Below are 21,730 nucleotides of genomic sequence, written 5' to 3'. Positions count from 1 at the left end.
TAAGAGAAAAAAAGAAAAAAAAAGAAAGAAAGAAAGAAAGAAAAAAAGAAGGACAGAAAAAAAAAGAGATAAAAATTGGAACGAACCTGCTGTTGCTGATGGTGATAGTAGTGGTGGGTGGGAGTATGTCGGCCCATGAACTTACTGCTGACGAGATCAAGAAGACTTTGTCTTGAGGGTAGAACGCCTCGAGACACGTTCTCCACACTCTTTGTGTCGTCATCCCTATCTCTGTTGTTACCTCTTCCATTTCCTGTTCTGGAACCTCTTTCACGAAGTTTTTCGACCGTGCAGCCCAATGTGGCCGCTGAACCAACACTCAGACGATCAGCCGCATTGCCACCACCACCAGTCGATGTGACGATTGCTGAAAAAAAATTTTTTTTTCTTTATTTTAAACAAAAAAAAAAAAAGGTTGTTAATTATAATTACAAAATTAATTATTAGTAATTACTTAATAAAAATTAATCATTAGTAATTAGTCATTGCTAATTACAAATTAATTATTAGTAATTATTAGATAAAAATTAATCATTAGTAATTAGTAATTACTAATTACAAATTAATGATTAATCATTACCAAGTAAAAATTAATAGTTATTAGTAATTAAAAATTAATTATTAGTAATTACTAAATAAAAATTAATAATTAGTAATTACTAATTACAAATAGAGTATTAGTAATTATTAAATAAAAATTAATCATTAGTAATTAGTAATTACTAATTACAAATTAAATATTAGTACTTACTAATTACAAATTAATTATTATTAATTACTAATTACAAATTAATTATTAATAATTACCAAGTTAAAATTTATAGTTATTACTAATTAAAAATTAATTATTAGTAATTACTTAATAAAAATTAATCATTAGTAATTAGTCATTGCTAATTACAAATTAATTATTAGTAATTATTAGATAAAAATTAATCATTAGTAATTAGTAATTACTAATTACAAATTAATGATTAATCATTACCAAGTAAAAATTAATAGTTATTAGTAATTAAAAATTAATTATTAGTAATTACTAAATAAAAATTAATAATTAGTAATTACTAATTACAAATAGAGTATTAGTAATTATTAAATAAAAATTAATCATTAGTAATTAGTAATTACTAATTACAAATTAAATATTAGTACTTACTAATTACAAATTAATTATTATTAATTACTAATTACAAATTAATTATTAATAATTACCAAGTTAAAATTTATAGTTATTACTAATTAAAAATTAATTATTAGTAATTACTTAATAAAAATTAATCATTAGTAATTAGTCATTGCTAATTACAAATTAATTATTAGTAATTATTAGATAAAAATTAATCATTAGTAATTAGTAATTACTAATTACAAATTAATGATTAATCATTACCAAGTAAAAATTAATAGTTATTAGTAATTAAAAATTAATTATTAGTAATTACTAAATAAAAATTAATAATTAGTAATTACTAATTACAAATAGAGTATTAGTAATTATTAAATAAAAATTAATCATTAGTAATTAGTAATTACTAATTACAAATTAAATATTAGTACTTACTAATTACAAATTAATTATTATTAATTACTAATTACAAATTAATTATTAATAATTACCAAGTTAAAATTTATAGTTATTACTAATTAAAAATTAATTATTAGTAATTACTAATTACAAATTAATTATTGATAATTACAAAGTAAAAATTAATAGTTATTACTAATTAAAAATTAATTATTAGTAATTACTAATTACAAATTAATTATTAATAATTACCAAGTAAAAAAATAATAGTTATTACTAATTACAAATTTATTATTAATAATTACCAAGTAAAAAAATAATAGTTATTACTAATTACAAATTAATTATTAATAATTACCAAGTTAAAATTTATAGTTATTACTAATTAAGAATTAATTTTTAGTAATTACTAATTACAAATTAATTATTAATAATTACCAAGTAAAAATTAATTATTAGTAATTACTAAATAAAAAATAATAATTAATAATTAGTAATTACTAATTACAAAGTAAGTATTAGTAATTACTAATTACAAATTAATTATTAATAATTACCAAATAAAAATTAATAGTTATTACCAATTACAAATTGATAATTAGTAATGCAATTACAAATATTTTTGCAAAAATATATTTTCCATAGAAAACAATTCCATGCGCATTTACACTATAATTTATATATATATATATTTTTTCCTATTAAAATAATTATATATTCACTATTAATTAAAGCAGAGAGCTGAATATTTGTATAACAAACGTGTTTTAAAGGGAAACGTGACTTGAAAGTGGAAAATACAGGAGACACGAGAATTGTACCAAAGTTTAAACGTTGATAGTGTATGTGTAAATTTTTTTTTTTTTTCTTTTTTATCGTGTTGTGTCGAGGTTTACAAGTACAGCAGTACAGCCTAATTACGTCACTGATAACGTGCCAGTGGCGAGAATTTCTCATGCTTTTCAACGCCTTTCCTCGCGAAGAGACGTGTACTCTTCTTTTTTTTTTCTTCTTCTTTTTTTTCAACTTAAGACAGACGACCCAGTTTTCATCCTTGTTTTTTATCTATCGGAGGATAAAGTGTCACCAGAAAATGCTGGTACGATTTCGCTCGAGAATTCTCTCTCTCTCTCTCTCTCTTTCTCTGTCATTCTTACACTTTAGAAAAAGAAATCGATGCTAAGATTTTATGCTTTTTGATACTTTTCTCTATAACCCTTTTTTTTCAAGTTTTAATATCCCTTTTAAATACTGAAGATTTCTTATTTCAAACGATTTATAAATATTTTCTCCATTTTTATTTTTATTTAGATCAAAATTATTTTTTAATTTTTTTTTTGGGACAAAAATATAGTGTTTTGTAAACACAATGGCAAAATTAATAAAAAGAACAAGCACCATAAATAACAACTTATTGTTCATAAAAATCAAACTTTTTTATGTAAACAATCAACAAGATTTTCACTTTTTTTTTTAACCATCACCCCCAAAAAATAATCCGAAAAATCTATGACCTGGAAAGAAAGCAGTTGAACATAAAAGTTTGCTCTCTCTCTCTTTCTCTTTCGAATGACCCAAAACTTAAGGGGAGAGATGAGTTGAAGTGACTGAAAGTGGACTTAAGAATATGTCTTTCTGAATCCTGTTAGGATATATAAAAAGTATGTGTGAAATAGAAAGTTGTTGACGTTAAAGTAATTTTTGGATTAAATGATATGAAAACTTTTTTTTTTCACCAATATAGAATAAGATATCAAATAAATTGAAAGAAGAAGGAAGAAAATAAATTGATATATATGAATGATATGCTGTGACACTATTCTATACATAATATACGCAGTGTCATTCATTCATCAATCATAACTAGTTAAGGCGCATTTCATAATCGAGAATTGTGATAGAGAGAGAGAGAGAGAGTGGATATGGAAACAGTTGGTTGTTATCGAGTTCTGGGAACGCTATTTTGAATGGATTGTGGATCATCGAACCATAATTCCAAGCTAGATGTTGCCTCAGCGTGTGCGGTTCATTATATATATGTATATATATATAAATATCTCTCTCTCTCTCCCTCTGTGAAATCTAGTGATTGCGGTATGTGTACCAAGTGCATTATGTCTAGTTATATACTAATTCCGCAAATATTTGTTGATGAATTTACAAACAGGTAGATCAAAATAATACCTCAGTCCCAAACATTCTTTTAAAGTGTGTTATCTAAATATTAAGTCACTTTCACTTTCACTAACACTTTCACTACTAGTTATACGCTACTAGTTACGCTATCCCTTTCGTTACTACATTCACTACCATATTTACTTCCACTTTCACTTCCACTTCCACTTCCACTTTCACTTTCACTACCACTTTCACTACTAGTTACGCTACTAGTTACGCTATCACTTTCGCTACTACATTCACTACCATATTTACTTCCACTTTCACTTCCACTTTCACTTTTACTAGGATCTTGACTTAAATCTTTTCACTGAAACATGAAAAAGTGAAAATAAAAGGAATGAGAAACTGAAAATAAAAGTTATTGGTTTGCATTAAACACACAAAAAACAAATACTGAAACCATTAATATCTTAAAATCAAAATGCCTTAAAACTAGTGTAATTTTAATCTTAAAACTAGATTAAGTCAATTTTAGGACTTAAAATCATACACTCAAGGCTGAAATTCAGTAAAAATGGTTCTAATGTTAACGGTTTTAGTCAAAAGTGAACTGAAAGTAAGTATTATTTTTTAGTGTGAATGTGGATCCTCTTTGTGAATTTTCACTTCAAAATTTCAAAACATAACCTATAATTTTTTACACCAAAGATCCCTATCTTCGCAACGCGTCACATTATAATGTATATCCAAAAAATTTTAATATTTCTTTTTTTATGAAATAGTAAAATTTATTTGGATATATTATATTTATTCTTTCTACAAAGTATTTTTTATTTATTTTTATGTATTTTTATTTATATCTTCCTATATTACAAACAGATATCGCCGCCGCCGCTGTTTCAAGAATTCTTGACCTAGGAGGGGGGAGTCCCCCCTCCTAAATTTTGAGGTTATGTTCGTTTCAAGGCTCTGAATATAGCCGCAAGTCCACCTCCCTCCTCTCATTTCCCCTCCTCCGTCAAAAATGACCTAAATTTTGAGGTTATGTTCGTTTCAAGGCTCTGAATATAGCCGCAAGTCCCCCTCCCTCCTCTCATTTCCCCTCCTCCGTAAAAAATTGACCTAAATTTTGAGGTTATGTTTGTTTTAAGACCCTAATAACACAGAAAATTAAAAGGCATTAAAATAAGCTGCAACGCTTATTATTTTAATCCAATTTTGCTTATTTTAATACCAAAATGGATGAAAATAAGAAAAATTGGATTAAAATAATAAGCGTTGCAGCTTATTTTAATGCCTTTTAATTTTCTGTGAAAGCAGTAAGTCCTTCCCCCTTCCCTCATCTCTCTCTGTATTTCTCGCCAAAAATAGGGGGGTTGGCGCGCGTATATATATATATATATATATAGTATATAAAATAAAAGGGGAAAAAATTTTTTCGTCATTTTATAGCGCAATTAAATTTTTCGAAATTATTATAAATTTGAAAAATACTAAGATATATATTTGAAAGGAGAAAAATTACAATTTTTGAGCCGTTAATTTTTTCTCCCTCTTTCTCGCTTTCATCTCTCGACTCTTTTTTTGATTCCATATATATGTATACAACCCTCTTTAATATTAGTCACCCCTCTCCGTATTGATATCGAAATCGAAGCGAACCTTTTTCGGTATATACTTTTACCCTCGTTCTTCGTTTGATTACCATTCCCCACTTTTTCCTATATATATAAAAATCTCGGTTGAGATCGCATTTTAACATGAGTTTCGCATATTGCCGCTATATATGTACATAAAAAATAAGTTTTTTTTTATCTTTCCACTTCCTGAATTTTTTTTTTCGAAATATACTTTCAAATATATATATACAATATTAGCACAAAACACCCTCTAAATGTCAAATCAACTTTTCAATAAAAATTTTATACCCTGACAATATTTTGATATCGAGAAAAAAAAGTTTTTCTTGATTTAAAGAAATATGTTTTCTTTTATTTTAAATTATAAATAATATCAATTTTGAGTTTTTTTTGTTGGAAATAAAAAAAAAATTATTATACTGACATACATAGATGAGAACATGAGGCTATATGGAAAAAGTACATAAAAGGGAACATTTTTTTTCACTAAAGTTCTCAGTGAGTCATTAAACGAATTAAAAGTGGAAAGAGGGATAGAGAGTATATGCAGTCAGTTTACGCTACTGTTAACGGCTATTCGCTCTCGTTTTCTCTTCCCTTCTATATATATATAGCCAACAGACTCGCATATATACACTTCCGCTCACCATTCGCATAACTTCCGCTCGAAAGTATAACGACAGTAGTATGAATGTCGTTAAGTTCGACTTGAATTACCAAGGCGCGTAGCAATGAAATTTTCTTCAAATATGAAATTGCAACTCAATATGTTATTTTCATCTCTTGAATATAAAATAAATTTTATCACAATTTTTTTTTTTTTTTTGTATCAGAATCCATTCTCTATTTCTCTCTTTCTTTTTTTGAATTTGAATTGAATTCTCACTTTCAATTTTACCCATATATACAATGTAAAACGAAAGGTATTAATTTAATACCGACTTTAGGTATATTAAATTGTTATTTGGTTCTATTTTGATACTTAAAATCGGTACTGTTTTAGTACCTTCTTTTTGCAGTGTAAAATTGCCAATGGTAACAATTGGCTCATTATATAGGACCAATAATGGTCAAATATTGGGCCACTCTTTTGCCAATGGTACACTGAGAAAAAAAATTTAGTGTTTGCAACGAAATTGTTTGGTTAGGCAATTTTGGTTCTTGTAACCAAATTTTGGTTGGCTGAAACAAAGTCGTAGAGTTATCTCAACCAAACATTTGGTTAGGCCAACAAAATTATTTGGTTGAACATTTTTAAATTCCAACCAAAATTTGGTTTCGACAACAAAATAATTTGGTTAACACAACAAAATAGTTTTGTCTAAAAAACCAAATGATCGTTTGTTGTCCTAACCAAAATTTAGTTGCGACAACCAAATAATTTGATTCGCTCTCAGCTCATAGCTTAAGACAACAGTTATTTTAAATCTCTCACAAGGATGGGTAGTCCAGTGGTCAGAGCCAAATTTTGGTTGCTCTGACTAAACATTTTTCTCAGTGTAAATTTCTCATTTAGGTACTTAGAAATTTTTCTGATTAAAAATGGGCAAAAGTAAAAAAAAAATGAAAAAGAAAACTAGACTTTTTTCTATATAGTTTTCACTGGAAATATAATTTCTTATTTATTGCGAATAAGAAACAAAATGTGGAAGGGATAAGAAGATAAATAAGGCTTCGTCGCAAACAAGATAAGTAGTCCTCTTGAATTAAAAGTTAAAAATTATAAAGCTGTGTGCATGCGCGCGAGCATTGAAAAGTTTTTCAAGGGGATAAAGAGTGAATCTTCATTAATCCGATCACGAAAAAGCCTCTCACCACACCTTTGAAAATGTCAAAGCGTTTTGCGGTGCTGTTTGGATGATTCTAACAAAAGTTGAATAGCCTCTCTATATATATGGTCCAAAAAATAAAACGAACAAAGAGAGAGAGAGAGAGAGAGAGAAGTATAAAGTTGATGTCTCCGCACAGTGAAGACACTTTACGTAATCCCGTTTACGAGTTTAGCGTGTAGCGCGAGAGCACCAGGACTTTCCAATAAGAACAAGTATATATATATATATATATTCCATCGTGAAACGTGTCTCCACAGAGAGCAAGAGAATTTTTCATCACCAAGGCAAATGGATGAAGCACGTTTCTCGTTCATGTTGGACCCATCAAGAGTCTTCAATCCTTTTTCCCCATGTATAATATATATATATATATATACTGGGGGAGCTATGCCACCCTGCGCGCTAACCCCCATTATTTTCCACTTTATAATTAATTTGTTTTTAAAGATTTGCAAGAATTAAAATTATTAATATTTTATCTTAATTTTGAGTATATTCAAAATTCAGAAATACACTGTAAAACGAGAGGTATTAATTTAATACCAACTGTAGGTACTAAATTGCCTTTTGGTTCTATTTTAATACCTAAAATCGGTACTATTTTAGTGATTTTTACATCTTTTTACAGTGATAAAGAACATATTTTAATAAGCCTATATATTTTCACAAAAAAAAATACCTGAACTCAAAATGAATAGCATACTCTCTTAATTTGAATCAGTGAAATTTCACTGGTGAAATAGCTAGAAGTCGGCTACTGAATCATTAAGTGAAATTTTCACTGAAAATCAGTCATATATCACTGATTTCCAGTCAAAAATTTTACTAAATGAATCAGTCAATCTGTTTTACCCATTACCGATAATACAGATTGACTGATTCATTTAGTGAAATTTTCACTGGAAATCAGTAATATATGACTGATTTTCAGTGAAAATTTCACTAAATGATTCAGTAACCGACTTCTAGCTATTTCACTGATTCAAATTAAAAGAGTACGCTACTCATTTTGATGTGCAAAAAAAATGAGTCAGGTTGGTGGCGCCACTGTCTATGTCGTTTAGCATTGACTCATTTTGAACTGCAGCAAAAATGTGATTAGGTTTTTTCTGTCTTCTAAGAAGGTGGATATGTATATATATAATTGAAAATTTTACACAATTTTGGAATAATCGTTTTTCGTTGAAATAGTGTACCACAGTATTGAATTCCTTTCATAGTTAATTCCACCTTTAACAGAGGCTTTAGCAGATATGCGCGAGCGCGTTCATCGAAATTATCCTTCGAAGCAGTTCAGCTAATTGCTAATTAAATTCAACTCGGGTTATTGAACTATATACATTGTTATTATAACTGAGGATATAAAAATCTTTATATAATATTATAATATAGATTCGCAATATAATAAAAAAAAAACAGAAAAATAAATTAAATATTTTATTAAAACTAATTTTTTTTAGTAATTTTTCACCAAAAAATATATTTTACAAAAAATAAAAAAGGCGTATCCTTTTTTTTCAAGTTAAGTACTAGATTGGATCAAGTATATATGTCTAGTTGAAAACAATATTTACATTGGCAGGATCTTCCTGTAACAACAACATATATATACAATAGGCTACTGTGAAGTAGTGCCTGTGGCAAGTGCAAACTTGAAGAGCAAACCTTACGGAGTTATTTATGAGGATGGAAAATCTCTTTACCCCATATAACGATTGGAATAACTCGGGTGGCAAGCTTCAAAGTAATTCTCTCTTTCTCTCTCTCTCTCTCTTATACAAAGAGGATTTATTACATTCAACGAGATAGCGCACACATTTATGTTTATAAAATTTACTTACAATAAATCTTTTCGACTTCAGATTGAAAAATTTATATTCTATAAATTTATATGAATCATTTTTGAAATAAACTAAAATTTTAGATGACACATATTCGACGAAAATTGAAAGATTCAAAAAAAATATGAAATTCGACTTTTGTCCGACTATAAAAAACTAGTACTACTGAAAAATTTATCAAGTCTGACTAAATATTTTTGTTGAACTACTGAAATATTATAAAAATCTGCAACTAAATATTGACTTGTTCTACTGATAAATTTTTTAAAAAAAATTCAAAACGTCTGACTAAATATTTACTTGTACTACTGTTTTCATTCATGATGTCTAACTAAATGTTTACTTGTACTACTAGAAAAATTACAGAAAATTAGAAATTATTCTCAATAGAATATTATTATATTTTTATGAAATAAAGATCAGTATATATAAACAAAATCAACATCTATGACAGAAAATTAGAAAGTTTGCTTTTCACAGAAAATTATAAGGTATTAAAATAAGCTGCAACGCTTATTTTAATGCCTTTTAATTTTCTGTGTTATTACTAATTTTTTATTTTAGTTAATAAAAATTTAGCAAACTGATTTTATTGACTTGTACTACTGATTAAATAAAAAAAATATATAAAGTGAAACTATAGACTGACTTATACTACTAAATTATCAGTATTTATAAAGCCTGACTAAACATTTACCTTCACTACTGATTTCCAAATATAGTTACCATGTCTGACTGAAAATTTACTTGCACTACTGATTTCCCACTTGGAAAGATTCCCCGGAAAGTCCCCCCTGGAGGTTCTATCAGAATTCCGCCGGAACTTACAACGTAATTCCGTCGGAATTCCATCGGAGTTCCAAAGAATTTCCGATGGGATTTCGACGGAATTCCGACTCTAAAAATTTTGATAAAAATTAATGGGAATTCCGTCGGAATCGCATCGGGAATTCTTTGGAACTCCGACGGTATTCCGACGGAATTCCGACGGAATTAGGACTCTAAAAATTTTGATAAAAATTAATCGGAATTCCGTCGGAATCGCATCGGCAATTCTTTGGAACTCCGATGGGATTCCGACGGAATTAGGACTCTAAAAATTTTGAAAAAATTAATCGGAATTCCGTCGGAATCGCATCGGCAATTCTTTGGAACTTCGATGGAATTCCGACGTAATTACGTTATGGCAGTTCCGGCGGAATTCTGATAGAACCTCTAGAGGGCACTTTCCGGGGAATCTTTCCAAGTGGGTTTTGTAATAGTTTTGTTATGCCTGACAAAATATTTACTTTCACACTAATTTAAAAGTATCAATTTGATACCAAAAATATCGCAAATTGATATAAAAATTTGTATCAATTTGATATTTTTCGTATCAATTTGATAATTTTAAATTAGTGTGTTCCCCTTCTAAATTTTTTATAAGTTATTTTCTTTTCCAAATTTCCCCCACTATTAAACAGTTCGTTTTCTAATTTTCAACAAAAATCTACCTATTTTTTAAGAGTAATTTAAAAAAATAATAATAATAAATCGATTAATGTACAATCCTTTATATATATATAAAAAAAAACTCTGAACGGTGTGACATCTCGAACGCGAGATGAAATGCAGAGTTGAATGAGAAGAATTCTTTATCGGTAAATAAGGCAAATGCATTATTCATTGAATCTAGAGTACTGCTTTCGCGCATGAATACTACGGAAATATCTTTCTAAAATTAACTCGACAGACTCCGGTCCCTTCCGACAATCGATAGTTCATCTATATATCAATATATTAATGCATTTAATAAACCAATAAAGACGCTCAAAATTAATGACTTGTGTATAGCAAAATGACTCGCACAGGAAATTATTATTAAATTTCAACAATTTCTTACTGAAGTCTTTCAAGTATATAAAGAAATTATTCTCAAATCAATAACTATATTTATTTCAATCGAATAATTGGTTATTTATTATCAAAATAAATATTTACTTGAAATAAATAATTTTTATTTCAATTATAAATAAACTTTATTTGGATCAATAATTTCTGTATTTGAAACAAAAATACAAGATTAAATAATAATTAAATAATTATATTTATTTGATATAATAAAGTAATCGATTATTCAAATTTTTTTTTGTATGTAATTTTTATCTCAATTTTTTTTATATTTGGAATAAAGTATATCAAAGAAAATAAAAGGCACGTAGTTACGTTTTTCTTTTTTTTTTCTACAACAGCAAATTAAGTGTTCCCCACAAGTTTTCAAGAAGAAAAAAGTTAAAACTTTTTAGAATGAGATAGAAAGAGAGACAGAGTACCACGACCTCGAACTACATATTTGAAAGATTAAATCAAATAAAATAAAAGTCTAGAAAGTTAGAGAGTCACTTTCTATATATATATATATATATATTCTTGGTAACTTTGTTTCGACGTCTAACTGCTACTGAAAAGTAAGTTTCATCGAAACCTATACATTATCGAAAACTTCAAAAATTCGATATTTATTTTGAAAAAAAAGTACCTTTATATAATGAATAGTATACAACACTGAAGGAAAAATTTATTTGATTCAAATAAATATTTATTAGCCAAAATAATCAAGTAACAGATTTTTATTTGAATCAAAGAAATTTTTTAATTATTTTAAAAATACATAAATAATTTTTAAAAAAAAATTTATTTACATTAGAAAAAAGAAATATCAAAAATTATTTTCCATTGTTTGTGCGACAACTCTCGGAAGGACAACAACAATTGAGATTTAGTGGCAGGAATATTTTACAATTCACTGACAGAGTGGCGTCACTGTGTGAGTAAGAGAGCGAGAGAGAGTGAGAGAAAGAGAGAGAGGTGAGAATGAAATGGAATAGATTCGTGAGATGGATGAATGGTAGCAGTACGCTTGGTTGGTCGGTTGGTTTAGACGGATGGCTAGGCGGATATATCTCCACAGAACCACAAGAGAAAAATATACGAATTACCAGGAGAACAATGGAGTCAATGGTCAAATCCAACTCACACACACAAACACACAAATACAATCTCATGCATTCCTTGTTGCCGTCTCTGCCAATGGCAAATATAAAGTTCCGTTCATCGGTCACCACTTTTATTTCATCTCAGAAAATAATCTTCCTAAAGAAAAAAAAAGCATCAAAAAAGATTCTTAATGGACTCCCATTGATTCAGTTGATAGCTTTTTCTCTCTCAACTTCATTTTTTCCCCCTTTTCACCCAACAAATAGTTTATCATTATATATCAAATTATTTACAATTATTTTTATTATTATTATTATTTTTATTATTATTAATATTACTATTATTATTTTTATTATTATTACAATTATTTTAATTATTCTATTGTTCTCTTTACTATAAAGTCACTCGCAATTTTATTGATATAAATTTCTCTCTCTCTCTCTCTCTCTTTATCTCGACAGATGATTTTTAATATCAAAGTTCCCTAAAGATTCAGAAAGAGAAAAAGCAGTTTACAAACTTCAATTTTAACAAAAGATAAGCATGAGAAAATGAAAGAAAAGAATATGATGAGACAGAGAATAAAATAAAATAAAGGTTTCTTCTAGCATGTAAATACGGGGAAAATCGTCTTATCATCTTAGTATAAGATTCGAGAGACAAAATACTTGTTTTCTATTTACAGCCTAAGGAATTATATTTTATATAATATACAAAAGATAAAAGACAAAAAAAAGAAGAAAATATTTATAAAAAAAAAAACAAAAAAATATTAAAAAATCAAAAATAAATATTTACTGCTTTTTATTTATTTTAGCGATGACGTCTGACTAAACTGAGATACTCTCTAAATCTGAATTAGTAAAAATGTTTACTAATTTAAATTAGTGACTCACTTTTTTCTTCTCAATTAGTAAAATTTTACTAATTCAGAAGCAAAAAGTGAGTAACTAATTCAAATTAGTAAACATTTTAACTAATTCAGATTTAGAGAGTATACTACTGATAAAATTATACTAAAATTTAAAATGTCCGACTAAATATTGACTTATACTACTGAGAAATAAAAAGTTTCGAAATATTTACTTGTACTACTGATTTTCTAATTTAGTTATTATATGCAGACTAAAACCGACTTATACTGGAAATTTTGTTTTTAAAAAATAGAAAGTCTGACTAAATATTTATTTTTTCTACTGTAAGAAAGTCTGATTCAATATTTACTTATACTACTTTTTATCAACATTATTAATTTTTTACTTAAACAAACTTGTACTAGTGCAGAATTAGAGAATGAAAAAAATAAAATTCCTCTCTGTATATATATATATATATACAAAATCTCCTTAATTTCATCTCACACTCTATATTCAGACCAGTAAGCATATCTGCTCGGGTTCATTGACCTATGGAAAAGTATCAATCCGCTATAAATCCAATCGTGAAATATCGGCTTTAAAAAGCGCGTGAGTGCAAACCCGTGTGTCCGCATTTTTTTTTTTCAAGCCTCGAATCTCGCAATTGAATGAACGTGTATATATTTTTGCAAAGATTTAAAATTAAATTTGTTCACAAAAGCATAGTAGACATAAAAAATTAGACAAAAAAGAAAAGAAAATCTAAAATAATTTTTTATCGAACAATCACAGAAAATTAAAAAAAGCATTAAAATAAGCTGCAACACTTATTATTTTAATCCAATTTTGGTATTAAAATAAGCAATATTGGATTAAAATAATAAGCGTTGCAGCTTATTTTAATACCTTCCCAGGTGAAAAAATTAACGTTACTAACATTACTAATGTTACTAACGTTAGTACCTATAAAAAAATTAAGAGTTTCTAAAATATATTTTCACAGAAACTTTGCCACTACTTTCCCATTACCAATTTCACTTTCACTTCCACTTAAACTTTTTATAATTTTCATTTCCATTTCCACTTCTACTTTTTCTAATTCTCATTCGCACTTCCATTCTCACTTCTACTCTTTCTAATTCTTATTCCCACTTCACTTCCACTTTTTCTAATTTTCATTCCCATTTCCACTTCCACTTTTTCTAATTCTCATTCACACTTTCACTTCCACTTTTTTTATTTTCATTACAACTTTTTTATATTTTCACTCCCACTTCCATTCCTAATTTTTTAAATTTTCATTATCACTTTCACTTTTTCTAATTTCCATCCATGGTAATTAAAAAAAGTGGAAATGGTTGTGTAAATGGAAATTAGAAAAAATTTTAGTCGAAATGGCAACAGCTAATGAAAATTACAAGTGGAGAAAATGGGAGTAGAAGTTGTAATAAAAATTAGAAAAAGGGAAGTGGGAATAAAAATTAGAAAAAGTGGAAGTGGAAGTGGTAATGAAAATAAAAAAGTGGAAGTGAAAGTGGAAATGAGAATTAGAAAGAGTGGAAGTGGAAGTGGTAATGAAAATAAAAAAGTGGAAGTGGAAGTGGTAATGAAAATAAAAAAGTGGAAGTGAAAGTGGAAATGAGAATTACAAAGAGTGGAAGTGGGAATGGAAGTGCGAATGAGAATTAGAAAAAGTGAAAGTGGAAACGGTAATGAAAATAAAAAAGTGGAAGTGATAATAGAAATGAAAATTATAAAAAGTGCGGGTAAGAACATTAAATACTTCCTGGTGATCGATTTTCGACAAGTTTCTGCAAAAATACAATTTAGAAATATTTTCTTTTTTTTATAGGTACTAACGTTAGTAACATTAGTAATATTAGTAACGTTAGTAATGTTAATTTTTCTACCTGGGTTATAATTTTCTGTGATTTCAATTAGATATTTTTTTAAATTTATTTCTAGTTAATCAGCAATAAATTGAGATTCTTTCACTGACTTTTTCCCGTCATTTGCGTGTATAAAAATATAAAATATATAAATACCAACAGAAAGGGTGTTAAAAATTTTAAAACAAAAACATACGTATTAATAAGAATAAGAAAGAAAAAAAAAGAGAGAGAAAATCTATGAATTTTATGAGCTGTGAATTTTTCCCAACTTTAGTCGTTTACTGTCATGATGACTTTAGGAAACTTTGCCATTGAAGATTGAGTAAAAATGACAGTTTCAAAGATAATAGTATATAAATCTTGTCTATTTTTCACCTATATATTCATAGCGAGTCTATTTTTTTTTTTTTTTTTTGAAGAATAATCAATAATAAAAAATAGTAACAAATAATAAATAATAACAATATAATAATTTAAAAAAATTAAAATAAATGCGATAAACTAAAATAATAATATTTCAAACAATAAGAGTATCGGGCACATAAAACAAGAAAAAAAAAAAAAAGTAAAATCTGTTGCCATAACTGCGGGGATCGTAACTTAAATTTTGTCGAGCATAAATTTTCAGTCTTCATCTATAACGCACATTTCGAGAAAGATATTATTATTATTATCATTGCTTTCCCCCCCACTAACTCTCTTCCAAATCAGAAATTATATGGATACTCTAAAACCGGATAAATGATGCCTTTACTATTTTCCGAACTTGAAAGCTCTAAACTTTTATTAGTAGACATAGCTCATGAAAATAAAATGTCTTCTATTTCAAGTTTTATATATATGCCAATTTTAACATTGATCTTTTTATTTGAATTATATATGAGAGAATTTTTAAGATTCTTCATTTGTAAAAATAATTTTATTATTTTAGCTATGATTTTTTTTTTTTGCGAAAATGCGAGAGAAAAGAAGATATATAGTAGGCAAATGGCAATAAATCCCTGATGGTTATATATAAATTAATGTGACACGCATGTATAATATAAATTATTCATGATGATTTATCAAGTCATGTTATATATGAATTACTTAATTAAACAGTGTCAGGATTTATGAGCTTTGTGCAGCTCTATTTATTGAAGCGCTAACGGTTATATTTGTTTTTGATTAGACAACGTTTGAAGAGTATTAGCTCCCAAGAGGGATTATATATTTTTTCCAAAAAAAACATTATAATAATAATAATAATAATAATAATAATAATAATAATAATAATAATAATAATACATAATAATTATACTTTAAAAAATTTCACAAGTTATCAACAGCCCAGTGTAGAAAAGTACAAAGTCTGACCGAATATATACTTGTACTACTGGTTTTTTAATTTTATCATTATGTCTGACTAAAACCGACTTATACTACTGAGAAAATTTCACAAGTTATCAACAGCCCAGTGTAGAAAAGTAGAAAGTCTGACTGAATATATACTTGTACTACTGGTTTTTTAATTTTATCATTATGTCTGACTAAAACCGACTTATACTACTGAGAAAAGTAAAAAAAAATTAAAATTTTTAACTAAATATAAACTTTTACTATTTTCTAGTAAAAATATAAATTCATCGAAAAGATGATATACAAAAAAGCCCGTGTAGAAATTGCGCTAATAGGGCAGCCGATTTGGACTCTGGCAAAATTTCTACGGGTGTAAAATTTTTAGAGTTAAAAATCAACTCCAAATGTGAGTTAAATAAAGAGAAAATGTTTTGCTCACTTTTCATTGCTCTGTTACGATAAAGCATTTCTATCTATATATATGTATACAGAGGCGACTTTACGATCTGAATTTCCGGAGATTACCGGTCTCTGAGAAGCCTTGACGTTGCTCGAATCGGACATTTCCTGCGATTAATAATGACGCAGTAGTCGTAACGACGCCGACATCGTCCTGTGTTCGTTTGACTTGCGAGAATCATGAACACGCCAATGTCTATGTTTAATGGTATGGAAAAATACAGAAAAGGCAATTTTTTTTTCTTCTTTTTTATTATTCACTATATAGAATAATAATTATTGTATAAAAATTATACAAATTAAGTATAACCATTAATTATTATCAGAAAAAGGGGCAAGATTTTTTTAAGTAATAAAATTTCAGTAGGTACAAGTAAATATTTAGTCAGATATAATTTGTATAAAAAGTAATAATTTTGTAATTTGTTCCTTGATAATATAAATATTAAGAATTTTTATATTTTATTAATACATGTAAAAAAAATCACAAATTCATTTTTTTAAAAAATTGTAAAAAACTCAACTTGAAAATTGAATTTGTAATCGAGTTGAAAAACTTTCTTTACTCGCGGTAATTTGAAAAAAAAAAATTTCACAATGAGTTTGCTTTCATATACTTTTCACAAAACTCTTTAAACCATGAAATTTGTTCCTTTCTTCTGAGATGTGCTTTCTTAACATATTTACGAACCAGAAAACAAGAAAATCACCTTTACGTGTCCTGTGTATACTTTTTTTTCAGTTTCTCATATATATATTTTTTCATCTTCTTTTTGTGGTCCATTCGTGCTCATTCACGAATGCAAAATAGAAAAAAAATATATATATTTTTAGGAAAAATAAAAATCTCGTTGGGTTAAAATGTAAAAGCAACATTTTTTTTTTGGTGACGTTTATGGTTTCTGGCTCTTTACTCTTTAAGAAAAATTTCTGTTCTATCCTATTATATAACTATACCTGTAGAACTAAGGTAAACTTTGCTGCTTTTAGCCTTCTGCTACTGCTTTTGCTTCCTATCTACATTTTGCAGTTCACTCGCTCTCTTTTTTTTTTTACTCTCGCGTGTAAAATAGAAAGAAAAAGGAAAATAAATACGAGAGAGAGAGAGGGGAAGGGGAGGGCTTAGAAAAAAAGTGTGGAAAGAAGGAAAAAACCAAAGCAACGGATGTGTACAAGAATAGTCGTGTAATTTCAGAGAAAAGTGGAAATCGTTATGAGGAAAATTGTACGAATCCCTCGGAGAGAATTTCTCCAAGAGTTACTCGCCTCGTTTAATGAGCAAATTTGTACTGAACATTCGTGTTGCTTTCATATTCGTTCTATTTATAAAAAAAAAAAAAAAAAAAAACTATAATTACCATTATCACTGAATTAGCTTTTTTTTTATGAAAATACGTATAATTTGAAAATTAATTTCTATCCCGTGTAGAAATTGCCCTATCAGGGCCCTAGTAGGGAATGAAACGCCACACCAAATCAGGGCGATTTCCTATTCAGGGCCACATCAGGCGCGGCGTTTCATTCCTTAAAAGTGCAGCCTGATCCGGCCCCCATCTGGGTCCTGGAAAAATTTCTACACAAGAATTTTTAATTTAAAACAAAAATTGACGCAATTTTTCCTAGGGAAATATCAGAAATTTAACTATAATGGCGCAGAACGAGTGTCAATTTTTCATTTTCTAAATCAGATAAATTTACTAAACTTATTTTCAATTATATAAAATATAGTTTTTGGAAATTTCAAATATAGGATCTAATTTATCGAAGGTGGGAAAATGAAAGTTATATATTCATATATATATAGAGAGAGAGAGAGATGGAAGAAAGTTTGGAAACATGCTCGAGAGTCGAGCCCTAAAGTCGAACATTGTTTGGTTGGTTTGACCACAGAGAAGGTGAAAGGAGGGGGGCAGAGGAGATATTAGATAGACTTGAAAACTTCAAAGTGACAACTTTGTAACTGGCAACATCAATTACAGTTAATTACTCAGCTACATGGTCCATTTGACTGGTACTTCGAGTCTTGCACATTTTGGTGAAGCGGTTAACCCCCTTTGAGAACTTTTCTTCCTATTCATCATGGGGGAGAGAATGTTCACGCTTCACCTAATACTTATAGCACTTCCTCTATATATAATATACATAGTCACTGTAGAGAAAATCAATTTACTTTTTTATCAACAGTCATTTTCATTTAAACTTCTCTAATAGTTTTCTTTTTACAAAATAAACCCAAATAGCACATAAACTTGCCGCGCAATATTGCTAACCTTGCACAGAAAACTTGCCGCAAGCATCAAATGTCCCATCTAACTCAAGGTTGCATGGTAAGATTACCGAAAGATTGCAGTGTAAGATTACAGCAAGATTGCAGTGTATGGTTACTGCAAGATTACACAATAAGATTATTGCAAGATTGCTCAATAAGCTTGTAGCAAGGTTGGTGCAAGGTTGCCAAATAACCTTACTTTGAACCTAAAAAAATTTACAAATTTACAAATTTTAATTTGGCAACCTTGCACCAACCTTGCTACAAGCTTATTGAGCAATCTTGCGATAATCTTATTGTGCAATTTTGTAGTAACCTTACACTGCAATCTTTCGGTAGGATTACTGAGCAATCTTTCGGTAAGCTTACCATGCAAGCTTGGGTCAGGTGGGACGCTTGCGGTAAGTTTGCCTTGCAAGGTTGGCAATATTGAGCGGCAAGCTTGCCGCAAGGTTCCTGCAAGCTTACGTGCTGCCTGGAAATTATTTTCTGGATCTGGAAATTCGTCTTTTTTATTTGTAAATAAAGTAAATTATGTCTAACTTAAACCTTGAGAGATTCGATAGTCTAATTAAATATTTACCTTTACTACTGATTTTTTAATTTACTCTAAATCAATTAATAAATTTTTAAATTATATAGTGATTTCTAAACGTAATAAATTATTATCGATGTAGGAAAATGAAGAGCTTTCTTTAAATGTGTGTGTGTATGGGAAGCGATCATATGGAATAAATCCATCGGGGAGAGTCTAATCGAGCCAATAGCCAGCGAGACTATTCGATTTCCACCTGACGCTTGTCGTTCATTGGCTAATCTGTTTACCGGGACTAGTGTGGATATATGGGTTGCATTTGTGCTGTGTCCGAAAAGTGGGGGGTGCGTCGCACGTATTATAGACGCCCAGGACTCATTGGCCCACGTCCAATGTATAAATTATCCTATAGCTGGCTCCAAGACCTATTCGCTCTCGCTCTTGGTGACCTCGTAAAACATAAATGAAATGGCTTATCTGATTACCCTTATACTCTATCCCCCGTTTCTCTCTCTCTCTTTATCACTCTCCTTCTAGCACATTTCATTATTATTATTATTATCATCATTATTATTATTATTATTATTATTATTATTCTACGGTGTAAATTGTAAGCATCGTTTTACAGCTTATTGGTAAATGCTTGAATCACTTGCTTTTCGCGTGAGTAATAAAAGCATTATTTCTCTTAAAAGATTGCAACTTTGCTTTCAAGCTAATTTGATGCTGAGAAATTATTATTATTATTATTGTTGAGAAATTATTCTTCAATTGCTCATTCTTGCGTTTATTTTCACTGACTAATTTTAAAAGTTGTTATATCACAATAAAGGATTTTAGAAATTTTATTGTATTTTTTGGCATTTATTTATATGTGACTCTCAACGAGGGAAGAGACCTTACGTTCAAAAAAAAAAAAATGTTAGGTTATGTTTAGTTAATAGTTTAAGAAAATGTTTATTTGGTTTAAGAAAATATTTATGTTGTTCAAGTAAATATTTATTTGGTTCAAGTAAATATTTATTTGGTTCAAGTAAATATTTATTTGGTTCAAGTAAATATTTTTTTTCCAGTGTAATATAAAAGAGACACAATGTAATAAATTTTATTACGAAATTATGATATTCCTATTAGAATTTTTGTATTGAATAATGAAATACAGAAGGTATTGATGACAAATTCGGTTTTCACTATTAGAGATGTAATTAGATTAATTAGAGGTACATATATAGGAGATACATACACGCATACTGCGGATGGAATAATTTTCTCTCTCTCTCTGTCCCTCTCGTTCATTGCTAGTACTACTACTGTGTGTCATATTTTAGGATCCTGATAAGTGAATTGAATTCAATGTGTCGATTCAAATTCAAATCCCCCAAATGAAATTGAAATCATTGTATCATTTCAATCTCTATTTTTTTAAAAAATAATTTTATCCTCTTTTTTCTTTTTAATCTTAATATATCATTAATAATTGCGTTAAATACATGAAAATTTCGATTTACATCGAATTTCACTTGCCTCGATCAAGCGCTTAAAATTAAAGTATGTGTGTGTGTATGTGTGTGCAAAGACCTTTTAATCACAGGCTTTAAAGGCATTATAGTTTACACCGTTCAATTAAATGGGAAGCTTGAAAAGCTTATATATATATATCTATTCTTGGGGAAAATTGAGTAGATAATAAAATTTGGTAAGTTTAAACATGTTAAATTGATATAGAATAGTCCATTTTTATCAGGGAGGTATATGAGGAAAGGCTACTTTGACTATATATAAATATTTAGCTTTGAGAAAACTATCGGCAAAAATTTAGTGATTATATTTGACAATATTCAAGTTTTACAAACTGATAAAATTACAATAAAAGTAGAAAGTCTGACTGAATTGACTTGTACTACTGATTTTTCTAATTTTATCCTTATGTCTGACTAAAGCCGACTTATACTACTGAGAAAATTCAAAGAAAATTATATTAAATACAGTGGAACCTCTATTATCCGAACCGAAAAATATTTTATCCGAACTTATATTATCCGAACTATCTTTTGGTCTCCCGAATTTTAAATTTTATTTTCTCTATTTATTTTGTCATTCATATTTTCGCATCTAAAAAACGAATAGATGCTATCTTTCAAAGCAAAATAACCAAAAAAAATCTTAAAAATTTCCGAATTTTCTGAGTTTTTAATATATTAGTAATTAATATATATTTATATTTATATATATTATCCGAATTTTCGATTATCCGAACCCGGCCTTTCCTAGATTAGTTCGGATAATCGAGATTCCATTGTATTGATTTTCTAGTAAAAATATAAAAATTCATCGAAAAGATACATTATACAAAAAGAAGAGTCATTTACATGATTTTAACCACTGGATGTATTTCAGTGAATGATAAATATTTATGTTTTGAATTATATACTCAAGACTGACTGA

At 28.2% G+C, this 21,730-nt stretch overlaps 1 protein-coding gene across 4 annotated transcripts in view; it reads right to left on the bottom strand.

Moving 5' to 3' along the window:
- Positions 1-21,730, bottom strand: part of LOC127280118 (cyclic nucleotide-gated cation channel alpha-3) — a 110,925-nt gene that overhangs the window by 72,228 nt on the left and 16,967 nt on the right. For all 4 annotated transcript variants that reach the window (XM_051302948.1, XM_051302951.1, XM_051302949.1 and 1 more), the window contains exon 3: positions 87-367. In XM_051302948.1, coding sequence (XP_051158905.1) covers positions 87-367 — 281 coding nt within the window. The remainder of the gene's footprint in view (positions 1-86; positions 368-21,730) is intronic.

Source organism: Leptopilina boulardi, unplaced genomic scaffold (assembly GCF_019393585.1).
Source record: "Leptopilina boulardi isolate dan_hultmark-lab unplaced genomic scaffold, ZJU_Lbou_2.1 LbouV2_229, whole genome shotgun sequence".
Lineage (NCBI taxonomy): Eukaryota > Metazoa > Arthropoda > Insecta > Hymenoptera > Figitidae > Leptopilina > Leptopilina boulardi.
Note: the sequence above shows the minus strand (reverse complement) of the source record. Positions and strands in the feature narration are given on the sequence as shown.